General features: G+C 34.5%; 2 protein-coding genes and 1 non-coding gene across 4 annotated transcripts; 2 read left to right on the top strand and 1 right to left on the bottom strand.

Moving 5' to 3' along the window:
- Positions 1 to 327: 327 nt before the first annotated feature.
- LOC112519464 (O-fucosyltransferase 1-like) lies at positions 328 to 9592 on the bottom strand. Of its 2 annotated transcripts, none has more exons than XM_025127596.1 (10): positions 9337 to 9592; positions 9065 to 9239; positions 7827 to 7905; positions 7661 to 7731; positions 6087 to 6175; positions 5390 to 5513; positions 3850 to 4133; positions 3625 to 3754; positions 2071 to 2778; positions 328 to 463 (listed from the first exon to the last, which is right to left on the bottom strand). In XM_025127596.1, exons 1-9 carry the CDS (start codon positions 9342 to 9344, stop codon positions 2173 to 2175), a joined length of 1566 nt encoding a protein of 521 aa, XP_024983364.1. In that variant the 5' UTR covers positions 9345 to 9592; the 3' UTR covers positions 328 to 463; positions 2071 to 2172. The 2 variants fall into 2 exon arrangements, with proteins under 2 accessions (XP_024983364.1, XP_024983363.1); XM_025127595.1 differs by having other exon boundaries at positions 328 to 472.
- Positions 9593 to 11963: 2371 nt separating this feature from the next.
- TRNAY-GUA lies at positions 11964 to 12057 on the top strand. The gene is made up of 2 exons: positions 11964 to 12000; positions 12022 to 12057. It is a non-coding gene; the product is annotated as a tRNA-Tyr (tRNA).
- LOC112518855 (actin-related protein 2/3 complex subunit 4) lies at positions 11992 to 18588 on the top strand. Its single transcript, XM_025126629.1, has 8 exons — positions 11992 to 12179; positions 12990 to 13055; positions 13949 to 14001; positions 14154 to 14181; positions 14765 to 14839; positions 15750 to 15854; positions 16933 to 17022; positions 18288 to 18588. Exons 1-8 carry the CDS (start codon positions 12177 to 12179, stop codon positions 18375 to 18377), a joined length of 510 nt encoding a protein of 169 aa, XP_024982397.1. The 5' UTR covers positions 11992 to 12176; the 3' UTR covers positions 18378 to 18588.
- Positions 18589 to 24883: the final 6295 nt, after the last annotated feature.

Raw genomic sequence — 24883 nt, forward strand, 5'->3', positions numbered from 1 at the left:
ACCAACAGTCTTATCCGGTAAACGATGGCAACGACTCTTACTATGGTAAGCGCTTACCGGGTAAATTATTGTATACGATATCATTTTGGTGGATTAAAATTTTACCCGATAAGTAAATTATAGTGTTAAATTTTACCAATAAGCGCTTACTGGGTAAATGTTTGGTAAACGGCCCATAAGTTCAAGAACCAAACCGAAGCAAACATAACCACTTCCAGTGGTTTGGTTCTTCCGTTTTGTCGGTGTTTTCCAAACCCCTAAACCCGATACAAATAAAAATAATGTTGTATGTATTTTGGACAAAAATAGTATCAAACTACTGTATAAATTGTATCATGTAATCTTGCTGCTACATTGAAATGATCCTTATAATGTGTATAAAACAACAAGAACTATATTTTCCAACAGATGTTGCTCCTCTGCTTTCACTAATTCTTTATGTAAGCTCTGTAATCATGTTTTCCTGCTGAACCTGATGCCATATAAAAACACTGTTTTTTCCTTTTTCATACATCTATACATACATACTATAATTTATATATATATATATATATATATATATATATATATATATATATATATATATATATGCATAATAATTTAGAAACCCAATAAATCGTACGAACGTACAAACAAGTTTTAACAATTCCGTGTGTTATTTCACATATGAAACAACAGATGTGGAAATACAGTGTTGTTTCTTTATGTGAAACGTTCATGATTGTAACAGTCCTGAACGTTTCACATGCGATACTGCACCGTATAAAAACAACATTTTCAAAAACGTTGGGTCATATATGAAAAAACACATGGAAACTGTTTTGTAAGTTTATACGTATTAGAGTTATATATTATTTACAGATGGATAAAATACAATAAAAGATAATTTAAAAAAATTGGTCAAACGGTTCAAATAGCGCTTAAAACCTAAAATTGATTAGGAATGCAGGAACCGTCAACGGTACAACACGTGATATATTTATCAGGAATATCGATGTGTTATTTATCATGAATGTTGTAACATATTATCAAGAATGTGCTATTCATAATGAATAAGACAGTCCATATTCATCGTGAATGTTTTGTTCACGATGAATCCATCATGAAGAAGGGCAAGTGGCCTTCTTGTTATCCTGGGTTCCTAATCAATTTTGGTCTAGTAACGAACTTTCCTATATATATATATATATATATATATATATATATATATATATATATATATATATATATATATATATATATATACACACATACATATTAGGATCAGGTTCAAGGAAAAACCGTAAAAAAAGAAAAAATTGAGGAACTCCCGGATAACCATTCATCTAGAGAGCATGTACATGTGCATACAAGTAATCTGTAAGCAATTTGTCCGGTATGCACATGTGCATAACATGCAAACATGCATAAAAACCAAAAAACAAATTCAATTACTTGTATACACATGTACATACCATCTAGATGGATGGTGGTTACCAGGTTTGTTCCTCAGTTTTTTATTTTTTTGCGAGTTTTCCGCTGAACCCCTCTCCATATATATATAGGGGAGCGATCAAATGCAAACCACTCAATTTGTACAAACCGTGCAAACCTCATTCAACCAATCATAATTTTTCATTATGTTCATTTTTTTGTAATTATGARAGGTTGATTAAYCATTTTTATTGTGGAGGGTGTTAATCATAGATATTATCATCTTCATTATTTTAATTTTTAGAGAAATACATGAAACAGTTTCATTAATTTTAGAGAAATACATGAAACAGTTTCATTAAGTATTATATGAAACAATTTCACAACCATATATGAAACAACTTGATCAAAAAAAGTATTATATGAAACAATTTCATAAGATTAAACAATTTCATGAAAATTTTTCATAAGATTAAACAATGAAATCGACGGATGAAGGTGGTTTGCACGATTTACACAAATGAGGGCGGTTTTTATTTGATCACTCCTCTCTCTCTCTCTCTCTCTCTCTCTATATATATATATATATATATATATATATATATATATATATACACACATATATATAATATAACACAAGATTTAAAAGAAACATACCTTGGATGCTTTAGTAGATGTTAACCTAAAACCATCTCCATGGTACCTTGGCATCATCATTTTGCTTGCAAGAGATATTAGAATCATCATTTTAACCATATCTTAATCAACTACCCTATTCATCACACCATTGGAGGTCACATTGGTCATTTCCCTCTCCAATTGATCCTCTAGCACCTCCATCATATTATCAGGTGGGCATCTATCACCAGGATCCGTCGCCGAATCCCGACAGAAACACTCGGGCCAAGAATTCGTATAAAAAGACTCCGGCGGCACCCGCTTACGAGGCCCACCAAAGTTCGTTTTCATCATCACACGCCTAACGGCCGCTTCGAAACCAGCAAGGTGTCCCTCTTCACGTTGAATGAAGATCGGAGCCAGACCTTTGCGGTCGGGCCGAATTGTTGTCCGAAAACTGTAGTAGAGTCGGTGGCCGAGAAGGTTATTGGCAAAGTTGCTTGGACCATCATATGTTGGCACGAAAATGTCTGATAGAAGACAAACCATGTAATCAACAGCTGACCCCAGTAAGCCCTGTGTGTTATCGGTTAACTCGCTAGATGGGTCTACGGTGTTGTGGTTCTCAAGCAGTGGAAACATGGCTCGAAACGGCTTCATGAACCGCTCGCCACCAAATAATTCACCAGCTGCAAGGTATATTCGAGTGGAATTGTCGAATCCCATTGAGCGTAAGACGAGACCAACCTGCAAAAGAAGATGAAAAATGCAGAATATAACTAGAAGTGCATGAATACTTGTTACTCCCGTCACAAAATATGAAACATTTCTGTTCTAATTTGTCCCAAAATAAATGCCCACTTTCAAAAGAAATGTCTACCTTCCCATTCTGCCCCTTAATATGAGATGGAGGAATTCATTACTCCCTCTATTTTATTAAGGGTAAAATTGTCATTTAGTTAATTAAAACGTGTAATAATTAAACAAGTGTTATGGTGTAGTGGTTGAGGCCCAAGGGGATGTCGTGGGATATCTCATATGCATCGGGCTCGATTCCAAGCGTCCAGAACAATTGTGGCCACTGAGTTTATAAAGGCTGATGTCTTACAGTCGGCTTTCCGGGATTAATCTAGGCCTAGCCTGGGATACCCTTCCAAAAAAGTACAATAATTACATATATCTGAAACTATATGTCTTTTTCATTGTAGACACTTATTCTGTTACGGGGAGATGCGTAGTTAGGTTATGTTGAAACTTTACCTATGATTTGTTCAATCTAGGAAACAGAGCAGGCTTCAAATAAAAACCATGTAATTCTTACAAACCAATATCAACCGTCCATCTAGTCTGATGAATATATGGTTTCATTTGATTGTTTCCTCATATAAAGCGTTGATCATAATTAATGAACTCAAGCAGACTTGTCTTCTACTCCAAAGAGTATAGTGACTGTTTCAATGAAGACCTCTGACAAAAAGTCCGCTTTATACGAACACACCACGTATCCGCGATTTTCCAAAATTGTTGAATCTCGGTATCCGTAAATCGCCCACCCGTATTTTGGAAAAAAAAAAACGAGGAAATTAGAGGTACCTCTTCGGGAGTAAGTGGACATTTTCCGATAGCCCTTCTTTCCCTATAAACAAGTTTCTTATCCGCAAAGTTTTCCTTTCGGTATTTCCTTAATATCTTTTGTTCTTGAGGAGAAAATATATCGAAACACCTGCAAGAAAAACCAACCAATTTAGCTCAAAAAACAACTTCCATTTATAAAACATACCAGAAAGAAAAAAGAACATCATTCAACGGTAAACTTGCCCGGCAAACGACAGCATATCCTTTTCAAATCGAAGATGTATTGACATGAAGTGACCTTGAGAGCGAAGTTTAGCAACTATAGACTGGCTTAATTGCATTATTTGTTGCTTAAATCGGAGAGCATGATAGTTGACTCGGCATCTTAATCGTTGGTATTCGGGATTATCGATCTCTTCAGCTAATCGATGAGAAAAGGGTGTGAGATAGATAGCACCGTGCTCATTCATTTTCTCCAAAGCAACGGTTGAATACCAACTGATAGGAGCATCTCTAGGCGGCCGAAGCTACGAAAAAAGAAAGAAGTCGAGGTTTCAAGTCTCATTGAAAACGCAAAACGTGTGTGCCCATGTGTGAATCATGAATATGAGGCTAGAATCGTCAATCACACGCATGATAGTAAACCGAAAGAAACGTAAATTTGAAGATATGGTACTTATATGGTTCAACGGTTTGCCTATATCCACGGTCATATCTAAGATTTTATCATTCAATTATGGAAGTCTTGATTGGGCAAAATACACCAAATGCAACAAAGTTCGTTTAGTTCCTATTTAGGGGCCGTTTACTAAAAGCTTACTTGGTGAGTGCTTTCCCCGTCACTTAACTTACCGAATGACCATGGCAAAGAGCGAGAATCTTACCACGTAAGAGCGATAACAAGGATAGAGAGTCTTACCCGGTAAGTGAGCGTAATGACTCTTTACCGGGTTAGAGCTTACCGGGTAATTTGTTGCATACGATGTTGTTTTGATGGACTAGAATCTTATCTGGTAAGGTAAGTGGAAGTGTTAGACTCTTAACTGTAACCGCTTATTGGGTAAGTGTTTAAGTGAAAGGCCCCTTAGTCTAGAAAAAGAGTTTATTTTCATTTTTTTCTCGTCAATGTAAGAAAGTTCCAAAATTTCTAATTTTGTACCCATTTTGACTGGTAACCTCTGAACTTTTAACATTTGATAACATAAATGCCAATTTTCTAAGTTATAATGAGAGAATACGATGGTGAATCAACAGGTTATTGGTCAAAATACATTGATCGACAACTTCAAATGTTACAAGATCAGTAGGAACGGTCAAAATGGATATGAAATAGGAAGTTTTGAAACTTTGTAACATTGTTTGAGAATAAAAATATTTGTTACACTAAGAAGGAACTAAGGCAAAGAAGGAGGTTAAAAACGAGAACAATAACCAAATGAAAGAACACGAAATGGCCAAATCACGTGCAAAATCACATGTGATTTTACTCTAACGGCCAACACAAGGGTGTGCAGGCGATGTGGCCGGCGACCTCAAAGTTGCGTGAATCACATGTGAATATGTGATTTCACACGTGATATTAGCGTAAAATCACATGTGATTCGATCCATTTTCTTATTTAGTTAATGTTCTCGTATGAACTTGACTGCTAAGGCAATTTTGTTGCATTTTGCCCTTTTTTATTCAAACAAGAAAATATAAGATAGAAAACTTCCTTAACTATCAAACTAATTGTTTTCCAACGAGATTTGCGTGTATTAAGTTCTTATGTTATGAAACATACCTGAAAAGACTTTATCTTCTTTATTTTTCCGTTCTTCCGGATTTCAGGAATGCTTTCAACAATACGTACATCATACCGCAATGACGATATAAAATGATCAACATCATAGATACCTTGGAAACCGCTGTGCATTTGCAAGAAAAATTGCGATTAAAATGTCTATATCATTATAGCACATTAGTAAGGATTACAAAATCTTGATAGCATTGCTTTTGGTCCAAAAGATTCTTCTATTTTACCATTATTGAAGGGTATTTTAAATATTTAACTAATAGTGATCGGTCAAACATTTGCATCTATTTTTGCACGCATGCCGGGGGGTCTTCTTTTGAGAACTCTCTAAATCGTGAGATCCTTGATAACCGGTGCATAATGTGCTATTTCATATGATTTTTTCCATCTATGGCAAAAACTTAATATAGTGATTTAACATATATTTGTTTCACATGTACTCGGTTCGCAATGTGAATCTTTTTGCCGTGTTTGAGACACAAAAAGATACACGTAAAAGAGTTTCACATTGTGAATCGAGTACATATGAAACAACACATTATGAAACAAATATATGTTAATCAATACATTAAATACTATATTCAGACGGAAAAAATCATGTGAAACAAAACCTTATGTAGAAGTTCTCACGGAAATGATTAAGCCCCATTTTTGCATTTTGGGGGGGGGGGGGGGGGTAAGATACCTGTCATCGTGCCAGTAGGAATTTGTATCCAGCTCGGGCAGCACGAGGGTGGCATTCATGATTCGAGCAGCAAGAACCGCATTACAGATCTACATAAATTGATTAATTTGTACCTTAATAACACACTTAAGTCCAAAACAGTAGAGTGTTTATCATGGAACTATATAATAACTTTAAAGATTCACTTATCAGTGGTCTATTTCTTTGTTACCTTAAAAAATGAAGCGTTTGTTTAAGAAAAGGCTGGAAAAGGAACGGAGATGTCTATTATCTAGGTTCGGTTTTAACTTTCGTTCTTACCATTTTCAGAAAATTTTAGGTAAAAACTCTTAAAAACTACTTATTAGGCGTTAGATGTTGATTATTAATGCATAATATCCTGAAATTCAAGTTTACAAATCATTATACAGGATAAATGTTGAGCCCTACTAATATGGTTGAATAATCCATAATTTGGGATTTCTTTTTTATTAAGGAATTGCATTAATCTTTCATTCTCGGTATAATGCATTGCACAGGTATACAGATGATACTTTCATGAAACGAAAAACCAAACACAAGGCATGTACGTGGTTAACCAATTTGACTGCATCCACAGTCATAGGATTAACAAAACAGTTGGGCTACTTTTGCAATAAAAATGACAATAGAAAAAATGTCTTCCTATCCATCAAGACGATCCAAATTTTGACAAGGTCATCTAGTTGGATCTGGGAAGTAATGCTCCTATGTGTATAAATAGGACGGCAAAGAGGCGGAGCGACTTTGCTCAAATACACAATAGGTTCAAGTTCGAATCCTGCAGGAGACGGGCTTGAACCCCTCCGCTAGCCTCAGCCGTTGAGTCAGCTCTAAAATGCCTCCTCACATGTGGTCCCTAGGGGGCGGGTTCCTTGTAGGGCCGGTCAGAGTTGCCGGCAATCAACCTTTTTGCTCAAATATGTATAAGTAGTATGGAGTTGGAGGCAGAGAATATATATTTGAACATGTTTATTAGTTGGTTTAAATTTTAATGATTCACAATAGAGGCCTATGCATGCCATTTTTAATTGTACTTTCAAACCTCACCACCATCATTTTAGAAACGGACAATCTTGTACAAGGGAATCCAAGAGAACCTAAATTGCCGCATCTTGATCCTCCTTCTTGGATGATATTTGAAACCCTAAACCCCGTCTTCCCAACTTAAAAAAGAGAAGTTGATCGTACGAAACTAAAGACACTTCACTTTCAACTGTTATGTGTTAATCTTAACCTACAAGACAGTGCCTATGTGCTTACCCTACATCACCCTCCACAATAGTATAGCAAGTACTTTGTCCCAAAATAAACGTCCACAATGAAAAAGGCACACAGTTATATAAATACGTAAGTATTTAACTAACTAAATGACAATTTTACCCTTAACAATGGAGGGCGTAATAAATTTCTCCATCTCATGATTAAAGGTAGAATTAGAAGGTAGGCACTTGCTTTTGGAAGTGGACACTTATTTTGGGACAAACTAAGATAGAAATTCGGACACTTATTTTGGAGCGTATTTCTCATCAGAAAAGCAAGAATAATAAACATACCGCAGTCCGCTGCTGATTTAAACCTCCATTACAACGAACACGCAGATACCCATTGCTCTCATTTGGAGGAGCTAAAAGCATTCAGGATTAGAAATTGAAACATCATTTAGGGTATCAAGTTACAACAACTGTAGTCAAGAACATTAAGGACCCCAAAAGCACGTACGAGGCCAATAAGATCTAGGAGTCGATGAAGGTCTCCAACCGCCAGAATCAGCAGTATACCAAAGTTTCTGCATATCAACCTGCTCAAAGAGTCAAACCCAAGTCAAACTTCGAAGTCCTAGGCACACCAATCGAATAACTACAATCTAATAGAAATGATCGATGAAACTATCTACAAGAAACTTAACACCCAGATGAACACAATCCGAGAACATTATAATCTCAGTCATGCATCAAAAAGACTATAAAACCTTCTTATGGTGGAAGATGTAAAGCATAAACAATAGTAATCGTTTGTGACATCCAAATGGAACCCATCTATCGTCCATTTCAACTTATATATGCAACATATAAAGCACGAAGCAGCACAATGACCAAAACGTCTTTTCCGTTCTTTAATAGTTAAAGCTGATTATGTGGATTAATATAGATGGGGAGGGTCATAGATGGAAGGGTATGTTTCTTATTTGAGAGGGGCATATTTGGAAAAAACTTGGCTTTCTGCAAAAAAGCTTCCTTAGAGGCTTACCGAATAAGCCGTTTTCTATACAATTAAGGAGCTGGTTGGTTGGTTTTTCATTAAGTCCTAATGGGTAAAGCTGTCTGTGTGGATTAATGTGTATGTATAGATTGGGAAAGTTTTTTCACATAAGGAAGGGGCGTGATTGGAAAGAACAGGTTTGGAAAAACTTGACTTTCTGCATAAAACTCCCCCTAAAAGCCTACTGAATAAGCCATTTTCTATATCATTAAGTCACTAGCAAACAGTCGTATACAGCTGATCGAATAAACTATGACCTAAGTCATGTATATGATGGGCTTAAGCTGTTAACAAACAAGCCTTAAATCCTCTAAAAACCCCGCCACTAGCAACTCCAAAAGGGCTAGGAATTTAACGACAATGGTGGTGCCTGATTAGTTTGAGCTTAGGCTCCAAAGGTCAAAAGTGCCATGACAGGTTCAAATCCAAAGAGGAATAAAAATCCCCTAATGGGCAGAGGTTCAAATGCGGTGACTCCGGCTACCCGCAAAACAGTTGGTCGCACTCAATTTAGTCGGCTAGCATAGCATGTTGGATATCCATGTCAATAGAAAAAAAAGGGGCTAGGAATTCATGATCGCAATGAAGGGGATTCAACAACAACGCTTGAACATTGGCGCCAGAACAAAAGATAAGCATACGAAGGTTACAAAGAGAGAAGAGTGCTTAATGAAAAAGGGGATTGTTAAAGAAGTGACCTCAGATGGGGATTCTGGTGATAAGTAATTAGCCTTGCTGGCGAAGACGAAGAAGTAGATGATCATAATCACAAGTATAATAGCCACAATCGTGAATCTGTTAAACAGTCCCTTAACTTGCTTCAACTGGTGCCGATTATTATACGGTCTCTTGAACATCATTCCTTCTCCAGGCCTGATTAAGATCAAATAATCCACTATCATCAGAAAACCCCAAATCACATATAGTAAAAGGAAGATCAGTGGGAGTTCGTTTCGTTACATAACATTACCTCCTCATTTCATGAGACACCCAGATCGAACTTAAGAAATATGAGCGAGTAGAGAACGATTTGTGGCGGATCCAATCGCGGGTGGTGATGATAACGATGATGGTGATGATCAATGGTCGAAAAATGGGCCAAAGATTAGTTGATCGAGGCAAGATTCATAAAGAATCAAAAGGATTCCAGTTCTAAATTGGGATGTTAACTACACACAGGCACAATTTTGCGCAAGTGATTCTGATGTTCTTATGTGCAGTGTTTCCACAAGCTTTTCTAGCTATAATTTTTTATTTAAAATAAAATCAAAAATTAAATTCTTCAAAAAATATTGCATCCAACTTCTAATATTAATTATATTATTAGAAAAATAATATATTTGATATAATATTATTTATTTATTATAAACATTTATATTAAAACGAAGGGACGAATGAAAAGGTAAGTTATAGCAAAAAACATAAAAAAAAACTTGAACACTTGATTACTTTTAATCTTATGCTCACTCAAAATTTTACGCTTTAGATGATAATTGATCTGGTGCATCTTGGTGCACCTCATTAATGTTGACATTCAATTATAATTGATCCAATGACGAAGATCTATTCTTACGCTTCTTACCGTAACTTTCTTTCTCACCGGAACTCAATCTTTATTCTCAATACATCTTATTCATGGGAATTAAATAAAACATTATTTATTTTCCCAGCATAGAGTTTTAAAGATTTCTCCACATTTGAATATTTCCATATTTTCTCTTTTTTTCTCTATTTTAGCATATTAATTTGAGCAAAAAAATTGCTAAATTTTAAAATATATATATATATATATATATATATTTGTGTAGTTGTTAGAGATGCTCTAATATACGAAGCTTCTTAGTATACAAAAAACCGAAATCTCCAACAAATACGTCATATTTTCTCGTTATTTTTCCAAATTTGAGGATTTATGTATTTTCTATCATTTTTTTCTATTTTAGACGAGAGTTTAATATGGCTGTTTGAACAAAGTTTTCCCAGGTCTCCAAGATTTCTAAAATATCATGGCTATTGGATATACTCTTAGTTATCGGAACAGGAGGATAACGTTTTCTTAAGCAACGAGTTGTTATCATTCTAATTATATATCATGAATAACCCTGACCAATCACCTCCTTACATTTGTGTTAATTGCATTGTTGAGATAGACTTGTTCGATATGATATTGAACGAGGCTTTTTTTCGAACATAACTAGGAGTTGTAGAGCTACATTTACGATGGTTTGAGCATGTTTACATAAGATCGCATAACGACATTAGTGAGAACGGTCGAAAGGTGTCATGGTTGAAGGGGTGAGGAGGGGAAGGTGTTGGGAGTGGATATATGGGTTTATAGTGTCGTATGATAGACATATAAAGTAAGTCTTGGGAGGTTTTGTATGCTTTTTATCTGAGGTTTGAAGATTTAGGGGTTGTTTGCTAAATGCATACGCGTTAAGTATTTACAGGGTCACTTAACTTATGGATGAACAAAGAAAATACCAATATTTTATTTGGTAAGAGCAATGACAAGGACCATGAGTCTTACTCGTTATGTGAGTGTGACGACTTTTACCTAGTTAGCGCTTATCAGGTAAATTGTTGCATATGATGTTGTTTTAATATACAATAATTTTACCTGATGATGCAAGCAAGAGTGTTGAATCTTATTGGGAAGCGCTTATTGGGTAAACAATCTTTAGTTTTCTAACTTCTTTTTATTTCATATCCTTCAATTTTTATGTGCAATGCTCTTTGAATATATATATATATATATATATATATATATATATATATATATATATATATATATATATATATAAAGGGTGAGAGAGAGGGTGAGTTATTATACAACCATTTACATTTGTACAACCAATGCAACTCAATCTCAACCGTCCATTTAATTTGATGAATATGTGATTTTATAAAAGTTCTGATTATTTCATAATATAAAGTATTGATCATGATTAATAAACTTTAATTATCTTCCATAAATATTTAAATCATAATAAATGAACTCTCATCAATTCCATAAATATCTCAATTGATTGAGTTGCATTGGTTGTATAAATGGACATGGTTACATTTGAAATATACCCTATATATATACACACACACACACACACACATATATATATATATAGAGAGAGAGAGAGAGAGAGAGAGAGAGAGAGAGAGAGGGGGGTTTATCTGAGAAGTGTTAAATGTGTGAGAAGTGATCCTAGCTCTCATATGGTCAAATATTTGAGGTTTTAACTATGAAACACCGAATAATTCGGTCGCATAGTAAGGGGAAAATAAAGGATATTTTTGTGAATTTCATAAATAGACGGCAGACAAGTGTATATGTGAACCTGTATAATTTACATATGTACTATTTGTAAATAGTACATATGTGAACCCGTGTAATTCACATATGAACAATTTAAATAGATTATATGTGAATCAAACGAGTTTACATATGTATCTGTTTGCTGCATATTTATAAAAGTTACGAAAATACCCCTCTATTTTTCATTTAAAAATATCTACAATTAATTTGTGATAGATATAATTAATAAGGAAAAAATCGATATTTTAGGCATAAATATTTGGATTCATACTTTAAATCACAAACCGACCTTAGCTCAGTTGGTAGAGCGGAGGACTGTAGTTGGCATCAAGCTATCAGCTTATCCTTAGGTCGCTGGTTCGAATCCGGCAGGTCGGATCTTTTTTGCCTCTCCAATCTTTTTGATTTCTTTACTTTTTGTTGTTCTCGGATGTGAAGATCAAAAGGAGAGAAGTCGTCGCTGTGCTTCAACTCGATCCAGCATCTTCACTCCATCTATGGTAAGTGTTAGATACTCCAATTCGGTTTTTTTGACCCACAAACTCACACTTAAAGCCCTAGATTGATTGAAGTCGTATCATCAACTTTTCAATTCCTCTTGCATTCATCTGAATGAATCGAATCTGAAGATAAGCGTTTAGTTTCAATTTGATGCGTTTACTTTGATTTCATGTTAGTATTTTAGAAAGATGCAAAGCAATTCTTAGGAGATGTATGTGTATGTAAATGTTGCTTTTGCTTCAACAGTTCAACTGAATGCATATTTCTTTGAAGTCATTTTGTGTCAGATTCAGATGTGGATGATGCGATGAACTTTTTAATCATTATTCATTGGTATTTAACTTGATCAGTTGTTCAGGATGCACAATCTGCACAAAAGATTTATTGTCTTGACGAGTGTATATTTGCAAGTGTATCATGGGCGACCCTGGTGTATCAACTACCAAAAGGTGCACCACGATTTGTGGGGTTTAAGACAAGTGTTTTTGGCAGTGTTTTGTCTTGCGAAGATCTGTTTGAATATGCTACATAAACTACATTTGGGGAAAATGAAATTTTGTATGTTTTTGTTTGTTAGTCGTAACTCATAAGGATCATTAAATGTAGGTGAGAAATCATGACATAGGTGAGTGAGTGACATGATTGTGATTTATGTTTATTAGCTAATGTGGAATTTTTTGTGTTCTTCTCATGTATCTTCTTATGCATAATAGAGTTCTAATGTTTGTTTTTGATGTTTTAGGTGATTTACTGCCAAGTTGGCATACTTTTTCTTGTGTTTGTAGGAATTAACGCTTCATGTTTTGCAGGCAAGCTCATTGAGGTTGTATTTGACTTGCATACGAAACACTTTAGAGGCCGCCATGTGTTTGCAGGTAAGCAATTATGCTATAGTTAGATGTCCTTTTACGTTTCAAAAGTTGGAGAAGGAACTTGGTCCCTTTCTTGGTGGAAGTGCTACAAGTTTACGGCTAGAGAAGCCAAAAAAGAATGAAAAGAGAAGTATAGGACTCGTTAGCAGGGTTTGTGCATCATTAGTTGGATTGTCTAGTCATCTTGGAAGCACGGATGCTTGAACCTTACCGAATCTCTGTATCGGGTGTTTAAGTGCTTTAGGGTGCTGAATGGTGAGGCATTGCCTGTATCTATGAATTGTAGACCACAAGTTCAGGCATACCAGATAATGAATATGCAAGGGGTTTGGCTAGAAAAATAAAGAGATTGAAGTTCACAAATTATAAAATTAGAAATTAAGACTAAAGTTCAAATGTATGTGAGAGGAGGCTAGGCCATGCATTGAATTTTCCAGTTAAAAGTTTAGATTAGCATAGATGCACCAAATAAAATAGGAGTGGGATAAGACACAAACTTAAGCAGGTGACCATAGGGCCATTGGCCTAGCGGTACCTAGTAACCCCACCTTCTTGGGGTTAGGGGTTCAAGTCTCACCAAAATTGAGAAGTGTGTGAGTTCAATTTGCCATAAATAAATATTATAGACTTCAGGAAAAAAACCTTAAGCATGTGCTTGTTCTATACAGTTATATGAATTATGAGATTTTAAAGTTGTATATACAATTATACATACACACACATGTACACACACCAATATCCTCAAATTTTAGATTCAACAAATCTTGATGTATCCGTGTCATGCACCCATATCCTTGCAGCATACGTCAACATCAGGGTTAAGCAGAGCTATGTAACTACTAATTTGAGGTTTGAATGCATACATCTCCTCTAATGTTGTCATATCCTTTTTGCAGAACTTCCCTTGTCAAGAAGTTGAAAGGCATAACAAACCCGAAGTTGAGATGAAGTATGTAGCTGATACTCGAATTAGCCTTCTTTTGAAACTCATTTTATGATGTTTATTTTTGTATCCCTCGACCCCCAATGTATTGACTAGAGAACAAAGTGAAGAAAAACTTCATGTCAAAAAGTTTTAATATTTTTCTCTTCCATTTTCAGGACCAGCCCGGAACTTCTGCTCAACCCTGTAAGAACAGAATCTTGGTACTTCATATGAACTACTTAACAAAGTATTTTTTATGTAGGCTGAAATTAGTCTGTGATACCTCCGCATGTAAAGCATTAATGAGGATAGACAAAGGGATGGAATTACCTCCTCATGTAAAGCATAAAATTGACACTCTAGTACATCTTCCTTTGCAGTTATTGTTCTTCACAAAAAAAATTGTTGGCTTTCTTTGCATATGAACCCTCTTTCTTGCGGAAATGGAAAAGAGAGAAAAGAGAGAAACACTACACTTTGCAAGAAACCTTGGACAAAAAGTGCCAAAGAAAATGGTCTCTTTTTTGCATTTATATTTACACTTACTCAATTGTGTACTTCTAATTTAGAAATTGGAAAAATGGTAATGTTGCGATTTGCATGGGATGAAAAGAGTATCTTTATCCCAAAGTCTGAAGGCATCCTTTTTAATTTAAAATTGTGGTTAGAGATCAGCATTGCACCCTTCTTATGATGTTTTCCTCTTTTCCCTTTGTTTTGATTGTCATGGTATAAGTACTAGTGCTTGTTTTTTCCGTTGATTATTTATCTTCTTATTCCATTTCAGGTTTTGATTTGTCGAAATGAGGCTGAAAAATGCTTGATTGAAACTTCTATTAATTCACTACGCATAAGCCTTAAGGTAATTGCAGTAAATGTTTTATCAATCATTTCATTTACATATTTGTTGCTCATGTAGTGATGAGAACAAGAGGCATCTGATGTGTCACCTACTGTTCTGGAAAAAAGATTCGAACTTCCAAATCAAAGTTTATAAATAATTTCTTTGATCGCATGAAATTTGCAACAATTGACCGAGCACATATCTATTTGACAGAAGTCTAAAGTAGCCTTAAGTAATGACAATACAAGAAGTCTTGTAAACTCTAATCAATTTAATCAGCTTTTGTGTAATGATGACAATGGGCAAAGAGGTCCTGGAAGTTGAGAACATCCCAAGAAAATGAAAATGAATGGAAATCTTTCCAATATTTACATGACAAATGGAGTATATATTGTCAGGATTGATAATCATATACACACAACAATAGTTGTGAAAAACGAAAATGGGAGACACAATACTTGCGTGGTTCAACAATTTGCTTACATTTCCGGTCGTTGCTAAGATTCTTATTTTATCTTGTGAATTCTATTTATAGGAAAATAATATACACGACAATGGACAAGACTATATCGACATCCTAGTTGCCTTGATTGTAATTTGTATCGTGCAGCTGGTTCCACAAAGTTGTCTTCCAGTGTATAGTCTAATTTAGACTCCAGAACCAACGAATTTTAGTTGCTGAAATATACCACATTGGTTAAAATTAGTAGTGAAGATCAACTTAGAAGGGTATAATTTATTGAACCTTGATTCTTGATCTTGGGATTGTTGTAAGCTCAATTGAAACTAAAGAACAAAGATTGTCATAAACCTTGCTACCTTTTGTATTTCAGCAGGTCAACAGTTGCTTCCATTTTCTTAGTTGAGCAACATCTTATTTGCATCAAATCAGTAACGTTTCAACTCTCCTATTTTGGTGCGTACATAGGTAAAGCAGGCAGACGAGCTTGAAAACATCCTGACCAAAAAGTTCCTTAGATTTTTGTCGATGAGGGCAGAAGCTTTTCAAGTATTACGGAGAAAGCCAGTACAGGTGTGCAACGCCTTTTATGTCATGAGCAGATTCTTTTATGTTTTTTAACTTTACTTTAGCCAATTGAAAATTGTTTTGCATCCCTAATCACGAAAATGTGATTATGGGATTATAAAGTAACTTTGCTTGAAGGATAAAAAGTGATTTTCTATACTGGATAGTCATTCTGTCTGAATGCTAATTGCTACATGAAGAACATGAGCGAGATGATGGAACGGGAAGACCTAGGATTTTTCATAGTGATTGCATATTTAACCAATTGTAGAATCAGGAACAATATTCAACTGAAATATTCTATGGGTGTATTTTTCCTGAGACAAGCGTGAGCTTGCTCGGCTCAAAGCTTGGCTTGTGAAAAAATGGTAGGCTCAGGTCGGGCTTGTGCTTGCCAAAAAGTCCATGGCTAGGCTCAATAAGCCACAAGCTCAAGTTGTGGCTTGTATAGGCTCAGCTCCTATGAGCTTGTGTAGGCTGATATAAGCTTGAGCTTTTGCTTGGTTTGTATGGGCTTATATACAAACAAAAATCAATCTGTAAGAAAAGTTGCATGTAAACCCTCTTCCAAGTAGTTACAATTAAAATTTCCAAAGAGGCCGAGACAAATAGGTGTAAATATAAATTAAACCAAGTGGCCCATGTAGATTTCACAGACTCAACTCATCGAAGCTTGTCTCATTTAGGCTCAACGTGCAGCACAAGTCCAAGCCGCACTAGGCTTGACCTTGGGTTGGGTTTTCAAGTGAGTCGGATTGGCTCAAGCTTACCAAGATTTTTAATGAGCCGTCTCATCTCATCTACACCCTAAGAGATACCACAGTCCACATATACATATATATATATATACACACACACACACACACACACACACATATATATATATATATGATTGCACTTTAACTTTGCATATTTGTTTGATTTTACTTATTGATTAAAAGAAAGTCAAATTTTGTGTTCATGATATTGCCATTTTTTTCAAAATGAATACCCTCTTAATATTAGATTGTGATCTTTTATGGAGAATATATGCCAAGGCTTCATCGTTTTTCATGACCATATTTCTCTTTTTATCCTTTTTCAGGGTTATGATATTAGTTTTCTCATCACTAATTACCACTGTGAAGAGATGCAGAAGTACAAGCTTATTGACTTCATTGTGCAATTCATGGAAGTAAGATTTCAACGAACTTTAATTACTGCCTTCGACTTCATGCTCCATATTTGTCTTGTGTACACATATTTTCGTTGCAATTTTTGCGAATGTTGTTTCTATGATTCAAATAACCTTTAGAACACATGATGAACTTACAAGATTCTTGATATGTGTAGCATTGGTTCAAATAGGAGGCATTAACTAAATTTAAGTGTAGAGACTAAGGAGCCGTTTATCAAACACTTAACCGGTAAGCGCTTACCGGCAAAATGTAACACTATCATTTACTCACGGGGTAAGATTCTAGTCCACCAAAACGGTATCGTATGCAACAATTTACCCGGTAAGCGCTTAATGTGGTAAGAGTCGTCACCCTCACTTACCGGGTAAGACTCTTGGTCCTTGTCTCGCTCTTACCGGGTAATATTTTTGGTTCTTACCATGTTCATCCGGTAAAGTAATGTGGCTTTGTGTTCACTTACCCGAGTAAGCGTTTGGTAAACGGCCCCTAAAATGTATGCATCCAACTGGGTTCTGTTTCCAAGTAGGAATCCTTTGGGTGCATTTGGTGTGCGGGGCAGGTTAGTACAAAAACTTGTCCCACGTTTGGCCACACGACATTACATTGGGACAGGAAAGAAGCCGTGCATTTTGTCTGTCCCACCAAAATAAGTAGAACAAGAGGCAGGGAAACGAGACAAGTTTGGTAAATTATTAAACTACCCATGTCAAATTAAAACCTTCCACAATTCTTCACCCGCTTACCTCACTCTCGCCCGTGCAATCCTGTCCAGTCCCGTCTAGTCCCGTCTGCATACCAAAAGCACAAGGTTTAGCTCATAATAAAATGGAGTCAAACTAGGAATTATTTAGTAAAGAATGTGGAACTTGTCCTCTTAATTGAGGTAGGACATAGCTTCAGGTATTAAGATGCTTGTTTTAATGGCAACTCATGATGATGAAATTTATCCCTTTTTTTAATATTAACCTGGATATCCAACTTGCTATGCAAGCGACTAATCCCAGGGCTACCACCTGCTTTACAGGTAGCCCGGAGTCACCGCATTTGAACCTCCATGGTCACAGGGGGATTTTTATTCCTCCTTGGATTTGAACCTGGGACCTCCAGACACTTTTGACGTTTGGAGCCCAAGCTCAAACCAATCAGACACCACCCTTGTGGTTGTCTTTCTATCCTTTTGAAGGAAGAAAGAAGAAAAATTCTCGGAGTTCGAATTTGTATATGAAATGGGAAGTTATTTGTATAATCGGGATTTTTGCAGGATATCGATAAAGAGATAAGTGAACTGAAGTTGTCAATGAACACAAGAGGAAGGCTAGTGGCAACAGAATTTCTGAAGCAATTCATCTGAGAACCATCACCTTGTACATCATATATATGTTTCAGACTTGTTTTGTTCCAAGCGGGGCAGGGGCAGGGGCAGGGGGCAGGGGGCAGGTAGGTTTGTTTCAAGGACTTCCTTTGTAGTATTTCTATATGTTATACCTTGCAGTGTGTATTACAGGTTTTTGTGTGAGAATATGTGAAACCTTATATTAATTTGTGAAAGAGCTTTTGAGGAGAGAAAAGAGGTTCTACTATATATAGAGGTGAAGTGGTCACTGGACAGAACAAAACGTTGGATATTGTTCTACGTTTCACATGACTTTTATGTGGAACAAACATGAACATAGTGGAATAAACTTGTTTCATCCCCACCTTAGGGTGTGTTTGGTGTCAAGACAGGATAAAACAACTGTTCAACATTTGTTAAGATAGAACTGGACAAAACAGAACAAATAAAATGACCAATTTAGTCTTGATGAGTTGTTTATTTTAATTAATTTATGTAATTTATTAAATTATAATAGAATAACTATTTTTTTATAACAAACTATATCATTTGAAGTTTTCGTTAAAACAATTAAAATGATACCAAATAAAAAGTTTATGTAGTTTTCTATTTTTATTTTTATCTCTTTTCTACATTATTTTTTATTATTAATATATTATAAATTACACAAATTAATAAAAATATAGAAACTGTATAAAAATAATATTTTGAGGACAGTAAAATGAAAATTTAAGAAACATAAAATACAATAAATAAAATTTAAAGAATGAATAAAATGTAAAAAAGAGACTTATTAGATGTTTTAGAAGAAAATTAAGTTTTATTTTGAGGTTATATTGGTAAAATATAAGTCTGTTCCACCTTGTTCCATGGGGTAGGGATGTTCTACTTTGTTCCACTCTGTTCCACATAAAATTCATGCCTAACATGGGACAGTGATTCCTGTCATGTTTTGTCATGTCCCTGTCTAGTGTACCAAACGCACCCTAAGGGTGGGACAGATTTATATTTTATCAATATAATTTCAAAATAAATTTTAATTCTATTTTTAAACTTCAAATACTTCTTCCTCTTTACATTTTATTCATTCTTTAAATTTTATCTTTATTGTCTTTAAAATATTATTTTTATACGATTTCTATAATTTGATTAATTTATGTAATTTATTAAATATTAATAATAAAAAATATATAGAAAAAGTACAAAAATAAAAATTGGAAACTATATAAACTTTTTGTTTTTCCAATTCTTGTTTTGGTGTCATTTTAATCGTCTTGACGAAAATTTTCTAATGATATATTTTGTTACAAAAAAATATGTATTTTATTATAATTTAATAAATTACATAATTAATCAAAATATATAACCAACTGATTAGGGGTAAATTAGTTATTGTCTATTTTGTTCTGTCCCGTCCAGTTCTGCCTTACCAAACGCTAAACAACTGTATTGTCGAGTTTTGTCTTATTAAACACTAAACAATTGTCTTGTCCAGTTTTGTCTTATTAAACACTAAACAATTGTCTTGTCCTGTCCTTAGTGTCTTGTTCTGTTTTAGTCTGTCTGCATATCAAACACACCCTTAATACACTCCCTCCAATTGAGGCCAGACGTGCATAGATTTTCTCGAAGTGGACTACACGAGTATAAATTGCACCAAAGTGCGGAGTCCCGATGGTGGGTAGACCTAGACTACGATACTACGTGAGAGTATATGAAACCTCGCATTAATCACCAAAAGAACATCCGAAGAGAAATCACCAAAAGAGTCTTCGAAGAGAAATCTCCAATATGAGCTATCAAAAAACTTTGTACTTTTAACACATCACTTTTCCACTTACATTTTTTTAACAAAAACCTGTATTTATAAATCTTCTCCAATGCAAAAACCTCTTCAAAAGTTTTTCTCATCAGTTACATTGGCTGTAGGGCTTGCTTCTATTGGACCTGGAGTTGGTCAAGATACTGCTGCGGGTCAAGCTGTAGAAGGTATCGCGAGACAGCCCGAGGCGGAGGGAAAATTACGAGGTACTTTCAATGAATACAATAGGATTTATGGCTACACAAACTGTTGAGAATTATGCTCGATAAAAGGAATGAGGGAAGCTCCAATAGAAAAAAATATTGGAAGAAAATGAGTCCAATTCTAAAGGATCAAACCTATGGGACTTAAGGGGAATATAATGAAATAGAGCCGCTTTGAAGTTCCCTATGAAATGAGGATCTAATTCATTGAAATTCCATCCAATAAAACGGTCGTTTGTTCTATTCTACTAGAACCCCTCTTTTTTATTGGGTTGTAATGCATTTGGGTCGTTGCGATTACGGGTTGGATGTCGAATTGTCCTAGTAAATACTAGACAAATGGGCTTTCTACATATGCATCGTCTAAAACAGGGTTCCCTTATCGTGGATCCCTGGGGAAGAGGATCAAGTTGGCCCGACCCGCTTTTTGAATTCTTCGATTTTTTATTGACTTCATCTGACACAGGTGGGTAGGTAGAGAATACCTAGAGGCGCAAGCTTACAATCTTATCCCCATCTATATAAAACATTTTATAAAAGTTACTTAACTTAAAAAAATGGATTCATTAAAAAATGAAAGACGATGAATATATTATATGATTTTTAGATTTTTTTTAGGTATTTAATATTGGTGTCGATTTGATCGTCTTGACGAGAATGTTTTAACACTGTATTTTGTTATAAAAATATATTTGACATTATTATAGATATTTGATGAATTAGATTATTAATCAAATATGATAAGGTTTAAAATAAAAATATAATTAAGGATGGGTGTAAAATCAAAATTGAATTGGAAAAGGGGTTTTCTCCAACTGGCTGGAGTTTTCCAAACTTTTACTCTAATACAGTGGTGGCCAAAAATCGGTCCTAGTCCGATCCGGTCTAGAGGTTTTGCATAACCGGTTCCGGTCCCGGTCGAAAAGGTGAAGACCGGTTAAGGCAAATCATAAACGGTTATGGGGTCCCGGTCCCAACTGGTCCCGATATTTAAAAAATTATCTGTTAGTCCCGTAAGGGTCTACAAAAAGAGAAACAGTTTGTAGAAGGGGGGGGATGAATACAAACACAGTATTTTCAAATTTAAAATATATATTGATAGAGAAGATCAATACATATTTTACAAGATTGTTTGCGGAAAGATAAGGTAATAAAAACCTATCTAAACAATCTTTGGTTACACACAAAGCTTTAGCAAATACAAGAAAAGAGACTGCTAAAAGAAAGATACTTTACTTAAGCTAGAAGATGCTTGAAGTAAGAATAAGGTTAGAGAGATGCGCGCTCTCTGCATGGAGAAGAAACACTTCTATTTATACCAGTGCATTAAATGATCATTTAATGCAATATGGTAGGTTTAGAGTGCGTGTCAAACCTTAAGAGGAAGGCTTGTCCTTTGCTACAGTGAATAGTACAAAAGCACTATTTTTGAGCAGACATCCTTACCTAAAGTTAGTGGACAAGGAGTCGACTAATCGGCTTCGTACCGTACTAACTTTTGTAAGGGTATGGTTTTTATTCTTTGTGTGCATAAGGACAAGACAACAAGAATCGTGCTAAGCAAGCTTCCTTTGATCGCTGAATGCTGGAATGACCTGAAGGTCTCATCATCATTCGCTGAAGCTAGAGCAGTCTTCACACATATATAGACAGACTTGTAATCATTGAATACCGCTTCAGATCACGTACTCGCTGGTCTCTAATCTTCAGTTTCAGTCTTTGACGTTTGCTGAAGGTTCTTTGGTGTGAGTGTTGTCTTCTTGAAGTATTGCTGTCTCTGAAAGATTTACAAAGCAAGTTCTTCAGCGATCACTGAACATATTCAGTGAAGATCGCTGGAACTGAAAATACAGAAACACAAATACAACGTGAAATAGAAAAGGGATTATCATCAAATCACTGAGAGAGAGAATCAACATTATCTTTTTTTAATGATATATATTTTTAATACATTATAAAATTTGTAATTTGGTCATTCAAATATACTTTAAAAATGCATTTTAATATAATTAAAATTATGTTGTCTTAAAAAAATACATTATAAAATTATTTAAAAATACAATTATTTATAAAATTATTTTAATTTTCGGGCTGGACCAGGCCGGTCCATAACCGGTCCTGGTCCCGGTCGGTCCCACGAAACTGCCAAAACCCCCAACCATTCCCAGTTTTTGGTCCGATAACCGGTCCTGGTCCTCCGTCGGTCCGATTTGGCCATCACTACTCCAATGTCTAAAAAGCTATTAAGAGGTCATGTATTGGAGATGCTTTTACAACATCTCTAATACACAAGTTATTAAAAGACTTTTAACTTTTATTATATCAACTTTTCAATGGCATTTACTTAAAAAAAACCGATTTTACAAATCTTTTCCAATACAAAAACTTTTTAATCAATTTTATTATAATTTGCCCTCATTTATTTAAAATATTTTATAAAATTCTCTCATTTAATTTGTCATTTTAAAGTACATGTTATATTTTTCAAAAACAAAAATTACTTAACATTAAAATCCAAATATTTAAAGACATTACAATAAGCGATATTTAAAAATTACTTTGACATTTTCTTTTCTTTCGAAATGAAGTTTGTATTTTATTAAAAAGAGTAAATAATAAAACTCACCGATACAAAAACACGATGACAAGGACACACAAAAAGCGACTCGTTAAAAAAAAATGAGAGACGGGGAGTAGATTATATATTTTTTAGGTATTGGTATCGTTATCGGTGTAATTTTGATCGCCTTGACGATAGATTTTTAATAATGTATTTTGTTATAAAATATATTTGATTTTATTATAGATATTTAATGAATTAAATTAATTAATCAAAATTTTGGTAAAGTTTAAAATGAAAATTATATTAAAAGAGGGAATAAAATGAAAATTTAAGGAGGTAAAATGAAAATAGTTACTATTTGGTGCTGAGTAAGTTATTGAACAAATGAGCCGTTTACTGAACACTTACTTGGTAAGTGCTTATTGGATGAATTTCCTCATCGGATGAACATGAGAAGGGTCAAAAATTTTAACAGGTAAGAGCGATGAGAAGAATGAAAAGTCGTACCTGGTAAGTGAGGATGCCGACTCTTACACAGGTAAACGTTTACCCAATAAATTATTGCATTCGATATGTTTTGATGTACTAAAATCTTACGCATAAAAAAATTATAATGTTGATTCTTAATTTCTTATCAATAAGCGCTTACCGGGTAAATATTTGGGTAAACGGCCCCAAAAAGTCTTTAATTGCAATAGCCCTTCTCCAATGACCTTTTAAATAGTAAAAAGCTATAAATGACTTACGCATTGGAGATACTCTAAAATTTGAAATGGTATACGATCGTGTAGGCATACATAAATATTAGTGCATTAATTAAAGGTAAATATGAGGATTAACATCAGGGGTTTTTAATCAAAAGAAAACAAAACTAGGAAGTATTTATTAAGTCATATTACCTTATCGGATTAACATGATAAGGACTGACAATCTTGTTCGATAAGAAGGACCAAGAGTCTTACTCGGTAAACGAGAGCGCGTTTACCGGGTAAATTGTTGCATACAATGTCGTTTTTATGGACTAAAATCTTATTCAATAAGGTAAGTGGTAGTATCGAATCTTACTGGTAAGCACCAGTCAAGTCTTTACATAAACAGAAATCAAATTTTACACCAATCGAAGAAAATTCATTGTTTGTGTTGTGTTACCCATTGAAGAAGTGCTATTAAACAAAAAAGAAAAACTAAGAATTCTTTGATGAAAATGCAAAACATGACCTTTTTTACACCATCAACAACTATTGATTTAATAAGGTCTTGTTTGACAGTTGTTGAATAATTTAATTCAGAATAATTAAGTGGTTAAAATGTTTAAGAGGCTCTCATGATATAGTGCAAAATGAAATATAATTGTTCTGTAATTGTTCGCAATAAAATTATAATGCTGAATGGTGAAGGGAGACCTTAGATACAAAAAGAGACATATTTTCTTTTGTCAAACAAGATTCACTTATTAACGATTCAAAAGTTGTCTCTTAATCAAACTATTAAAAAATAATCAAATAAGTCATGAACCAATCTATGAAAGCCAACTAAAATCGATTTTTTATTCCATTTCCTTCTCTTCTTTTGATGTAGGGTTTGCGTCTTTTTTCACTTTACTTCAACTTTTTCTTCAATTTCTATTATTGTAACAGTGGTTTGCAAAAAAAGCCTGAATTTGTTTCATTAAAAATTCCGTTAAATGACGATTTCTTTCACCCAATCAAATCGAATTTTGATCCCAATGGTTTTTGATTGTGCACAAGACAAAAAAAATCGATAAAAAGACAAAAATACTCCTTATTTAACGCAATTTTATAACAGCCACTAGAAAAAAAGACCAAATCCTAACATTTTTGATCTTATAATTTGAAAATAGGGACAAAAATTATTAAACCACAGGGACCAAATTTGAGTTTATACACAAGATAATTAGAAGTACTAGAAACAATCA

Source organism: Cynara cardunculus, assembly GCF_001531365.2.
Source record: "Cynara cardunculus var. scolymus isolate 2C chromosome LG 10, CcrdV1, whole genome shotgun sequence".
In the NCBI taxonomy this organism is placed as follows: domain Eukaryota; kingdom Viridiplantae; phylum Streptophyta; class Magnoliopsida; order Asterales; family Asteraceae; genus Cynara; species Cynara cardunculus.